This window comes from Penaeus chinensis, chromosome 6 (assembly GCF_019202785.1).
Source record: "Penaeus chinensis breed Huanghai No. 1 chromosome 6, ASM1920278v2, whole genome shotgun sequence".
NCBI classification, from domain to species: domain Eukaryota; kingdom Metazoa; phylum Arthropoda; class Malacostraca; order Decapoda; family Penaeidae; genus Penaeus; species Penaeus chinensis.
The window spans coordinates 4,658,570-4,671,069 of NC_061824.1; the positions used below are offsets into that span (position 1 = coordinate 4,658,570).

The following is a 12,500-nucleotide window of genomic DNA, read 5'->3' on the forward strand; positions in this document are numbered from 1 at the left end:
TAATGAAAATATTTACTTTAAGAAAATAATACTTGTCAAGAGAGTTCTCCCATTCTTGCTAATTGCATAGGCCTATATGATCTAGGACGAATTAACCACTGGGTATCTGATGCCACGCTAAGCATCTGTGTGACAAGAATGCGGTCACAGATTCGCAAAGGAGACAAGTGATGCCACAAAACAGAGTGGGCGTTTATGGGCGGTGCGGCCGAATACCGGACTATGCGTGACGCTCCTCTGGCCACAGCACCACCACAGCAGGAGCAGCGTGGCGACCAAAGGTAATAAAATCTTACGACACACCACTAGACAGATGTGACTGCCGGCACCACACGCAAAAACTCCTACATAAACAGCGTGACCTCTGTACTGACCGGCTATTCCCGCCTCCCGCCACAACATCACGTTGTCCTTACACACTTCTCATGGATGGAAACCGACTGCGGTCAGGCTGTCACACGGGACGCCCGAGAGAGGCTCGCTTTTACGCTACACAATCGTCAATGTGAGTATTAGTGGAATAAAACCCCGCGGAGAGATTACGTCGGCGCTACGTGACAAACTTAGAAAAATGAATTCTCTGTTTACTGACAACACGTAGAAGCGCCCATTCAGAGCCGGCAGTCAAGATGCACGTCGAATCGCCTCTTATTCTTTAGGGAACCCAACCTTCGAATGATTTATACAAAGAGGACAAAGGGACGAGCCATCAACACCAACTTATTTCAGGCTGAATGCAATCTCTAAGCTTAATATGCAGTAAAAGTCAGAAATGTCCCAAGACAGGAAAGTGGGGTGTTACGAGAGGAAACTGGTGTTTGGAAGCTACTCAACAGAACACACTCGCAAAGTCTTTACAACCTTACAAAACACGAGTAACTCTGGCGGTCGCGTCACCGCTCACGAGTCTAAATACCAGCCAATTACATCCATGGTTAAACTCGGCCACCAATCAGAACTTCAGGTAGCCGAGCGCGGTACGGTTTCGTCTTTTTAGTCATTTGTGTTAAATCATGGTTGTAACAAGAGGTAATTTCCCACGGAATTCGAAGATATTTACATATTTTTTTCCACACTTAATGCGAACGTTCCGAGCAGTTCCGAACATAGGGGAAGATGAAAATTCCCGAGTCGATTAACCCGACGGGCAAAAAAGTCGGTGGGGAAGAGGTGAAAACAAACGCCTTCTGATGAATTTGGAGCGGCGCGGAAAATGCTGTGTGCGGCTAACCTGCATCTCTTTCATTTAACCCAAGAGCGAAGAGGACAACTCCACGAAATATTGTTTTTGAATTCCAACCATCTATGAGATCCGTATAACAAATACGGCAAGTGAAAACGGCGATAAGTACGAACGGTGGAAAATTACGAAAAATACGAAAGGACATGTGCTTGTGGCGACATCGGAGCACGTGTGTCACCAGACCAGCCACAAAGAATGAGAGGATCTTCACCCGTAACCGCCATCACCCGCCACCCTGCCGCTGCCCACCCCCTCACCCTCGCTCTCCTTCCCCCTCTCCCTTCATCCTCCGAGCATCTTCCCTTGCCGCCCTTGCACCTTACCCCCTGCTACACCTGCCTCGTACTCTGTCACCCACTCGTTCTAGACAAAGACTGACTCACTGACTGACTGTCTCTCTCTCTGTCTCTCTCTCTCTCTCCCTCTCTCTGTCTCTGTCTCTCTGTCTCTCTGTCTCTTTGTCTCTCTGTCTCTCTCTCTCTGTCTCTCTCTCTCTGTCTCTCTCTCTCTGTCTCTCTCTCTCTGTCTCTCTGTCTCTCTCTCTCTCTCTCTCTCTCTCTCTCTCTCTCTCTCTCTCTCTCTCTCTCTCTCTCTCTCTCTCTCTCTCTCTCTCTCTCTCTCTCTCTCTCCTCTTTGGGTAAATTATATACGTATGCATATATGTGTGTTTACATACACTAAAGTACAAAACTTGTGTCAATTGGTATAGACAGTACGTATTCATTTACCTTTGCTAACATAATCAGACCCGCACAGACACTGAAACACACACTAGAGCGAACGAGCACACACACGCGCGCGCGCACACACGCACACACACACACACACACACACACACACACACACACACACACACACACACACACACACACACACACACACACACACACACACATATCCAGACCCGAAACTCTTCTCGCCCGCTTCGAATCCGATCACGAAAAAGCCACCATTTCCAGCGCCGGGTAATCACGGGATCGACCGTGCGTGCCTGCGGCGGCCAGTGAGCCTATATATGCACCAGGGAAACCCCCACTCGCGGCCCCCCCACACAGACTTATCTACGGTCACCGCTAATCTAAGAAAAGAAAAAAGAAAACAAGAAAAAAGATGAAAAACAGCTTGAGAAAACCAGTAAGTCTTGAAGGGTTTCTGTGTATACGTCTGCGAACGCCAGCGCCATTTGGACGGGTTTGTAAAATTCAAAGTATTGATTCATATAATTTGGGTTGTTGTTTTGTTCTAAAAATTCCTAGAAGAGATAAAATAGGGAAGTAGGTGGAAAAAATGGACGAAATCCAAAAAGCTAACTCTATCTAAAAGCATGAATTTAATAACAAAACAAAATCGCAAAGTCAGACGAACGTGGATGTGCCAATGCAGCACTGCGTGGCGAAGGTGACGAGAGTGTAAAAGGATGAGTTAAAAGTCATCCTGATGGTATGCGTTGGAGCCAGGGGACGAATAAGAAGAAAGGGAAAAACGACAGAAGGACGAAGAAAAGAAGGGGGGTGGAGTGGGGGAGGATGACGAAGAGAAGAGGGGGAAAGAGGAACCTGTGGAGGGAGGAATTAAAAAGGAGACGAGAAGAGACATGAAGACAGGGGGAGAGGGGAAAGAGAGGATGAAAGGGAGGAAGACAAAAAAAAGGGAAAGGAGACGGAAAAGAGAGGGGAGGTGGAGGACGTAAATGAGATGGGAAAGGAAGACATAACGACATACGAAGTTTGGAGAAAAGTGGAAACAGAGACAGAGGAGGAGGTAGAGAAAGGTGAAAAGTAGGAGGTTCAGAAGAAGGGAAATGACGAGGAGGTAGAGGAGGCAAAATCCCCCACATTTCGAAGCGCGCGGAGGCCCCCGCTGAGATCCCCACCAGACAGAAGTCCCCGCACGCAACACCTGTCGCCTTCCTCCCCTTCCTCCCCGTCGTCGGTCGCCCCCCCCCCCCCCGCCTCCTCTCTCGAACGCCACGGCCCTTAGACCTCCCCGGCGTTATACGAGCACGGCGTCGCTGTATTTAAAGCCACACAAATACACGCTGTGACGGGCAACACGGGGGTACTGTCCTGGTACGGACTTGTATTCGCACTCACTCACTCACTCTCTCTCTCTCTCTCTCTCTCTCTCTCTCCCTTTCACTCTCCCTTTCACTCTCCTTCTCACTCTCCTTCTCACTCTCCTTCTCTCTCTCCCTCTGTGCGTGTGTGTGTGTATGTGTGTGTGTGTGTGTGTGTGTGTGTGTGTGTGTGTGTGTGTGTGTGTGTGTGTGTGTGTGTGTGTGTGTGTGTGTGTGTGTGTGTTTCACTATCTCTCCCTCCCTCCTTCCCTCTCCTTCATTCTCCCTCCCACTCACTCTACTTCTCTCCCTCCTTTCCCTCATCCTCTCCCTCTCCCTCTCCCTCTCCCTCTCCCTCTCCCTCTCCCTCTCCCTCTCCCTCTCCCTCTCCCTCTCCCTCTCCCCAGAGACGGTGTTCTATGCGCTCTTTGAGGACCGTCGCCACTTCCGTTCCCAAGATCCCTTGCTTTTCTTTCCACTTGTGCAATATCCGCGGAAGGGATTAAGCACGGACGCTAAATATCAGTCAATTCGACCATCAAAATACCAGAATGTAAATTCCCTTCAACCAACCCTCACAACTAATCTTAGTGAGAGCTGCAATAGTAATTTTTAATGATAATTATCATGGTTATTATTAATGTCTTTTTATTATCTATGGCATTATTATTATAAGCATTATTCTTATTAGTAATAGCATCAGAGCGTAACTACTTTTTTTGACAGGTATGAAGGGCAGAAAAGTGAAATGAAAGGGGGGAAATTAATCAGTGAAATATGGAAAGTCATAAGGGAAGGGGAGGGAAGGGAAGGGGAAGGGGAAGGGGAAGGGGAAGGGAAGAGAAGAGAAGAGAAGGGGAAGGGAAGAAAGGGGCGAAGTGGAAGTGGAGTTACCGTTGAAATGGGCAGGGGGGGGGGGGATTACACGAACTTCCATTAATACCCGATGGTATTTAGGTTCTCCCTGCCAAGCTACGGATGGCCGGAATCCAGGGTAATTACGCGAGGGGAAAAAAGTGCACATACTGCGAGTAATTAAGACAAGAAAATACCGAGAAACAAATGTACCCACAAGACTTGCACTGTTTAATTAACAAGTGAAAAGTACACAGTACAGAATATTGGATGAAACCTACAGCCATTTCCGCTCATAAATCTTTATATATATTTATAAGATATTTTTTCACTCATTTAATTCATCATTACATACCACCATGCTGTTCACTTTTTTCTTTTTTTTGTCGTTTTTTATCTTTATCGAACCTATCAGCCTCAACTCGAAAAGGTGTTCATAACGATACTGTCGCGAAGACATCAGCATACACTTGCTTAAATACCCTCTCTTTATAATGGGTCCTCCCTTTATCCACATAATTAAGAATGCATCTACCCCCCCCCCCCGCCCCCTCCGCCCTTTCTCTCTCTCTTCCTCTTCCCATTTCTCCCTACATTCCCCCTTCCGTCTTTCCAAACGCTACCACTTCGCCGTCTCTTCCTATCCCTCTCCTTTCCTCTCCTTTCCTCTCCTCTCCTCTCCTCTCCTCTCCTCTCCTCTCCTCTCCTCTCCTCTCCTCTCCTCTCCTCTCCTCTCCTCTCCTCTCCTCTCTCTTCCTCTCCTTTCCTCTCCTCCCCTCCCTCTTTCTACCTTCTCCTCCATTTCCCTCTTTCCTCATCGACCGTCCATCCCTTATATTTTTACCCCCTTCCCTCTACCCATTACCCCTACTCTCCCTTTTCCTCTTTCCTCATACCCCCCTCCTTCCCTCCCTCCCTCCCTGTCCAGTCTCTCCCCTCCCTCACTCTCTTTCCTCACACCCTTCCACCCCTCACCCTCACCCCCCCCTCTCCCTTCCCCTCCCAACGTCAACCCCCTTCTCTCCCCCCCCTCCCCTTTCCCCCTTTCCCCTCCCCCCCTCTCCCTCCCCCTACTCTAGGCACCCGCGTCGTCCGAAAACATCGTCCCTCGAAGACAATGGCTGCGGCCTGAGGCAGTGTGTGAGGTCGTATCTGCTCTCTCTTACTCCCTTTCGCTTTGGTCTCTCGCTCTGTCTCTTACTCTGTCTCAGCCCTATTTCTCTCTCTCTCTCTCTCTCTCTCTCTCTCTCTCTCTCTCTCTCTTTCTCTCTCTCTCTCTCTCTCTCTCTCTCTCTCTCTCTCTCTCTACTCTCTCTCTCTCTCTCTCTCTCTCTCTCTCTTTCTCTCTTTCTCTCTCTCTCTCTCTCTCTCTCTCTCTCTCTCTCTCTCTCTCTCTCTCTCTCTCTCTCTCTCTCTCTCCCATATTCTCATTTTCATTCTGTCTCTCTCTCTCTTACTTTTTTGTCCTCATATTTTTCTCACCTTCTCTTTTTTAATCCAAATTTCCTTCTTCCCTTCTTTCTAGACCTATTTTTGCGAATTAATTTTCTTTCTTTTTCTTCCTCTCTCTCGCTTCTTCCTTTTCTTGATCCTCTCTTTTTCTCGACTTCTTTTTCTTCCTTTCATTTTTTTTGGTGATGTTTATTATCTTTCCTCTTATTGTTTCTACATTCTTCCTCCTTCGCGTAATTGTGTATAATCTTTTTTTTAAACGATCACATTCGTAAATCTTAATCACAATTTTCCAACACCAACATTCAACTCTTTTTATCTTTTGTGTATCTTTTCCATTTCATTTCCATTTTTCTTCCACGTTCTCCTCTAGTCTCCCATTTCTCCTTTTCTTTCGTTTCAGAAAAATAAAATACGAGTTACAAAATTCTCTCCGAACGAAGAAATGTGAACACAGTGTCACGTGCAAAAAATATGAATGAGAGAAATAACTATAAATAGAATCTGATCTCCCTTTATCTTGCAGTTATATAAGCTGTTCTCGAGATTTCTAAATTTACCACATAATGGTCATTCCTGAAATAATTTTCATCAAAATTATTTCCAATACATATTACCATCAGTGAAAAAATAATTAAACTGCCAATGATAAACACACCCAAGGTGAAAATGATAATATCTATAATAAAGAAAATATACAAAAAACAAAAAAAAAAAATCTGAAATATCGCAATGTTTTTGTTGTTTTTTTTAAGCTCCTCTCGGGCGCCTCCTGAAACAAGTCCGCCGCCGCCCTCAGTCCTCCCGCCGAACCTCGTGTGTCAAATCTTTTCTTCTCGTTTGACTTCCCACCGCCTTCTTTCCATCCCACCGCTCCTGCCACGACCATCGCTACCTGTCCTATTATTTCTGTGAACAACCGTGTCCCTCCTCCTCCTCCTCCTCCTTCCCTCTCCTTCCTACTGTCCCTTCTACTCCCTCTCCCTCCCCCTCCCCCTCCCCCTTCCTCCTTTCCCAAACTACCCCTCCCTTTCCCCTACTACCCACCATCCCCCTCTCCTTCATCTCACTCCCACCCACCCTCCCTCTCTTCCTCCACCCACCCATCCCCCTATACCCCCCTGTACCCTCCTCCTATACCCTCCTGCACCCCCCACCCACCCACCCCCTCCACCCCAGCCCAAGAGATGGCGGCGGACAGTGAGTGGTAAATTGTCAAGTCACGGCCGCTAAACCTCCTTAATCCCCATCATTTTGTTTACACAGTTCCACCGCCCGTTGACCGCCCGGATCTGTGTGTGTGTGTGTGTGTGTGTGTGTGTGTGTGTGTGTGTGTGTGTGTGTGTGTGTGTGTGTGTGTGTGTGTGTGTGTGTGTGTCTGTGTGTCAGAGAGAGCTCTCGCTCTTTCTCTCTCTCTCTCTCTCTCTCTCTCTCTCTCTCTCTCTCTCCCTCTCTCCCTCTCTCTCTCTCTCTCCCTCCCTCTCTCCCTCTCTCCCTCTCTCCCTCTCTCCTCTCCCTCTCTCCCTCTCCCTCTCTCCCTCTCCCCTCTCTCCCTCCACCCTCTCCCTCTCTCCCTCTCCCTCTCTCCCCTCTCTCCCTCCCCCTCTCTCTCTCCCTCTCCCTCTCTCTCCGTGCCCTTAGCAATCCCTTTGTCTGCGCTAAAATGTAGCATGGATAAGCTCGCATCCCGCCGAGACACAGCCAGGCTCAGGAATTACACCGCTACGGGACTTTGTTCGTTGCTCTCCTTTGCGTTGAATAAAATGAACCGAACGGCTATTAATTTGCAAGGAGGGAACACTAGGTTACAGAAACTTACACACATACAAGCGGGCACGTAGGAGTGTGTGTGTGTGTGTAATTACATACAAGTAAATATATGAATCAAGCGCACGCGTGACTCAACATGTGTTTGCTTTCGCAACTTCAAATTATAGGAAGAAAGACGAAAAAAAAAATAATAATAAAAAAAAAAAGCAGAGGCCACGGGTAATATTGAAATCGCGGCAAAAATATAAGTGCAAGAAAACAAGTGCGCAACGGAAGGGCGATGTATTATCATCGGCGAACACCTGCGCTTCTCCGTTTCGTCACCGCGTCTCCGCCTCCTCCAACCTGAGGAACACCTGAGCGAGGTCAACGGAACACATGTGAACCGCCTTGGATCCCCCAGTTCTGATACAACACCTGCGTCAGTAAGCCAGGTCACACGCACACACACAAAACAAGCGCAAGCACACACACACACATACAAAAACGCACGCACGCACACACACACACACACAGCAAAATATTTTGACATGAATAATTTCTGCAGTCAAAACACAACTGATCTGTCATGTGACGATGAGTAAGAGTAATGGAAATGAAAATGGTGATGACTGTTATGACAACGATGACTGTAATTACGATATTTTTATGACAATCACAATAATCATCATACCCAACCAGAATTTAATCCCTTTCGACAGTTCCAGATCCTACCTGAGAGACAGACAGACACCACCCCAAAAATGCTAATCTGGGACGATCATCACAGGTATTGGCCAGGTCTCACCTCCTCCAGCCTGCCTAGTTAGCGACCAGGTGCCAAGTCAAGCCGTAAAGCGGGGGCGCGTGCTCGTAGTGAGGGTGGGGGAGGGAGGAGAGGGCGTCCTTCGGGGAGGGGGGAGGGACAGAGGGAGAGAAGAAAAAACGGAGGAGGGATGGGATGATGGAGGGAGGAGAGGAGTGTGTGGGGAGGGGGGAAGGGGGAGGAGGGAAGGAGGGAGGGAAGGAAGGAAGGAAGGAAAGAAGGAGGGAGGGCGGGGAGGAGGGCAAGAAAGAGGAATATCGAAGGAGGGAGGGGGGAAAGGGAGACGGAGGGAGAGCGGGGACGAGGGCAAGAAAGAGAAGCAACGAAGGATTGGAAGCTGTGAAGATAGAGTTGGAAACAAAAAACACACCCATATTGTGTTGTGTGTGTGTTCGCACGCGTGAGTGTGAGTGCATATGCCAGAATACGTGCGCGTTTGCATGTGTATTACGTGCATATACATACACATACAAGCGTTGAATGCCAACCCCACCGCCCCACCTGCAATCGGAACCGGGCAGGACTCGCCGTTCCAGCCCCGCGCAGGCCCTCCCTGCGCCGCCCGCCGCCACCTGGCCCGTGATGGACGCATCGCCTCGGGGGACCAATTGGTGGGTTGTGTCCATCAGGTGAAGGCTCCCCCGGGGACTCTCCCCTGGGACCTGCCCTCCCCTTTCCTTCCCTACAAGCCCCTTCCAACAAGTCCTTCTTAGAACGAGGCTGAATCACTAGGACTTTAGGGCGCACTGAGTGAAATCAAACCCGCGTTCTAAAAGATGCTCATTTCCCTCTTCCTCTCTTCCTCTCCCTCTCTCTTTCCCTCTCCCCCTCTTTCTTCCCATTATCCCCTCTCCTCCTCCTCCTCCCCCTCCCCTCCCCTCCTCCTCCTCCTCCTCCTCCTCCTCCTCCTCCTCCTCCTCCCCCTCCCCTCCTCCTCCTCCTCCTCCTCCTCCCCCTCCCCCTCCCCCTCCCCTCCCCTCCCCTCCTCCTCCTCCTCCTCCTCCTCCTCCTCCCCCTCCCCTCCCCTCCCCTCCTCCTCCCCCTCCCCCTCCCCTCCCCTCCTCCTCCTCCTCCTCCTCCTCCTCCTCCTCCTCCTCCTCCTCCCCTCCCCTCCTCCTCCTCCTCCCCCTCCCCTCCCCTCCTCCTCCTCCCCCTCCCCTCCCCTCCTCCTCCTCCTCCTCCTCCTCCTCCTCCTCCTCCTCCTCCTCCTCCTCCTCCTCCTCCTCCTCCTCCTCCCCTCCCCTCCCCTCCCCTCCCCTCCCCTCCCCCTCCCTTCCCCTCCTCCTCCTCCTCCTCCTCCTCCTCCTCCTCCTCCTCCTCCTCCTCCTCCTCCTCCTCCCTCACTCACTCTGCACAAACAGGACCTCTCTAACGCAATATCCTTATCAGAGCCAAAGGTCACATCACAGATAAGATTTGCAGACGTTGAAGTACTAAGGTCCATCAACCCTCACAGTACCACAGTGTGCAGTACTTACTTTACGCTCAGTACTATTCCCACCGCATCAAATACCCTTCACTTATGCAATCGTCACGAACTATCAAAATCCATGACTGAAATCCCCCTCCCCTCAAAAATAGAAAGAAAGAAAATAAATGAAATCAAATCAAATAAAAGATCCTGCCCGCGCATCCGTGAATAAAAAACAAAATGTGAATTCCTCCTGTCTTAAATGTTTACGCGTTTCTTTTCAGTCCATACGTGTTTCTATGTCGATTCCTGCTAATAGATGCGTAGAAATTCATCTCTTAAGCTAAAACGCCGTTCGCAAAGCACGTGTTGCGGTAAGAGTTCCACCATTTGCAGAATATGACACATCACCCTCGAATTTGTCGTGAGCCATGGGAGAGACTGCGGTGGTGATCCGTCATGCTAAGAAGGGGGGTGTGCGGCACGCGTGGACAAAACACCCATGGAAATACACCCACATCCACACACACACACACACACACACACACTCACACACACACACACACACACACACACACACATATACATACATACATACATACATACATACATACATACACACACACACACACACACACACGCACACACACACACACACACACACACAATTTCTTGAAATATAGCAACCTACAATCACAAAATCACAGCATCAGTAAGTAACCAAACAAATAACATTTCCAATACCACAAGACCCTCCCGGAAAGCAACCAAAAACGAACAATCCCAGCAACTGACTGACGAAAGGTACTCACCATTGCCGAAGTGCCGTTCGTGTAAGCGTAGGCGAACGGAGACAAGTATCCCAAGCGATCCGCACCCCATGCCGACGCTCCTGCAACAAAACCTACATTATTACAAGGAAAACATAAGTTAGTTTATAGGTTTAAGTGTATGTGTTTATATCAAAGACCTAAACAAAACAAAAAAAAACAGGTGCGCAGGATTTTTTTCCTAACGGGACTCCAAAAAAAGGATTAAAATGATAATCTATAGACCATATTGACTAACCATAAAGGGAGAAAAAGGATGGGAAGAAGGCGAGGAAGGCGGAAAAGGGAGATAAGGGAAGGAGAGACAGATAACGTGGGGGAAAATATGAGGAAATAGAAGCAACGACAGAGAGGGAATTAACGAGAAAAAGGAAAAGAGAAGAAAAGAGACAGCTGGAGAGACCAAAAGGAAAGACAAAAGCAATGAGAACAGAAAAGAGAGAAAAAAAGAGAAGGAAGGAGGGGGGGGGGGGGACATGCACAGCGCCACTGCCTCTTGCTCCTGCGGGAGGGAACGCCCCACGGCACCCGCGTACAAGCCAAGAGTCTGTTTTGTCCTCTCTATATAAAGGAAAGAGTTTCACCGGAATTTTTGCCGCATGTTGTGGCTCTTGCGTGCTGTTCAGAGTCCAAGCAGCCACCATTGTCTTGTGAGAACAGCAACGACAACTCACTTGCAGGAATGTGTCCCGTGTTGCATATTACTCATAACCCCCCTTCGCTCCATAACCCTCCCCCCTCTTTCCCTTCCCCTCTCCCCTCTCTCCTTTATCCTATAACCACCGCCACTCCTTTCCCTTCCCTCTCCCCTCTCCTCGCCAGGGAGAAGCAAAACCATCGTAAAGAGACAGCCCCTCTCTCTCCCTCTCTCTCTCCCTCTCCCTCTCCCTCTCCCTCTCCCTCTCCCTCTCTCTCTCTCTCTCTATCTCTCTCTCTACCCCTCTCTCTCTCTCTCTACCCCGCTCTCTCTCTCTCTACCCCGCTCTCTCTCTCTCTACCCCTCTCTCTCTCTCTCTACCCCCCCCCTCTCTCTCTCTCTACCCCTCTCTCTACCCCTCCCTCTCTCCCTCTCTCTACCCCTCTCTCTCCCTCTCTCTACCCCCCTCTCTCTTCCTCTCTCTACCCCCCCTCTCTCTCCCTCTCTCTACCCCCCCCCTCTCTCTCTCTCTACCCCTCTCTCTCTCTCTCTCTACCCCACCCTCTCTCTCTCTCTACCCCCCTCTCTCTTCCTCCCCCTCCCTCCCCTCTCTCCCTCTCTCACTCCCTCACTCACTCAACTCGCCCACTCACTCACATTCACTCATTCACTCCCTTCCTTTCTCTCCCTCACTCCCTCTTCCTTTCTCTCTCACTCTGACACACATTAAAACAGACACACACACACACACACACACACACACACACACACACACACACACACACACACACACACACACACACACACACACACACACTCGTTCACACTCCCTTCCTCTCCTCTCCCTCCCCCTCTCCCTCCCCCACTCCCAGTTCTTCTCTCTCTTCCCAAGTCTCTGAAAAGACCTGTCCACGAGGTAAGATACAAGAAAATAAATCTACAATCTACCTTATCTCGCTGTAACTGCGTAACCGGCGTCAGTTGGCAAATCGACTTTTGATTGACGCACAAGATTTTTGTTGTTTTGTTTACAAATTCATGAGTGTTATGGTGAGACCAAAAAAAAAAAAAAAAAAAAAAAAAAAAAAAAAGTGGTGAAAGAAGGGCGTGTAGTGATGACAGTGTCAAGAGGCACGGGGGACTGAGGTAGGCACAGGGTCAAGGGAAGAGGCTGTGGAGGGATTTTCGATAGCAATAGTAATGGAAGTTGTATGGTGAGGTTGATGGTGATGATGGTTATACTAATGGCTGAGATGAAGATGATGATTGTGATAGAGATGATGCTGCCGATGAAGATGATGATGATGTCGCTTCTGACGATGATAATGTTAATGACGAGTATGTTCATAATCATAGGAAGTGATTATAGCGATAATGAAGAGAATCGGTGATAGCGATGAGTGCCATGACGCCCAAGATAGACCGATAGTATGTCATCAAG

The 12,500-nt window shown here is 49.1% G+C and overlaps 1 protein-coding gene across 5 annotated transcripts in view; it reads right to left on the bottom strand.

The window, feature by feature from the left end:
• Window positions 1–12,500, bottom strand: part of LOC125026380 (protein pangolin, isoforms A/H/I/S-like) — a 411,657-nt gene that overhangs the window by 363,145 nt on the left and 36,012 nt on the right. For all 5 annotated transcript variants that reach the window (XM_047614794.1, XM_047614790.1, XM_047614791.1 and 2 more), the window contains exon 3: window positions 10,405–10,484. In XM_047614794.1, coding sequence (XP_047470750.1) covers window positions 10,405–10,484 — 80 coding nt within the window. The remainder of the gene's footprint in view (window positions 1–10,404; window positions 10,485–12,500) is intronic.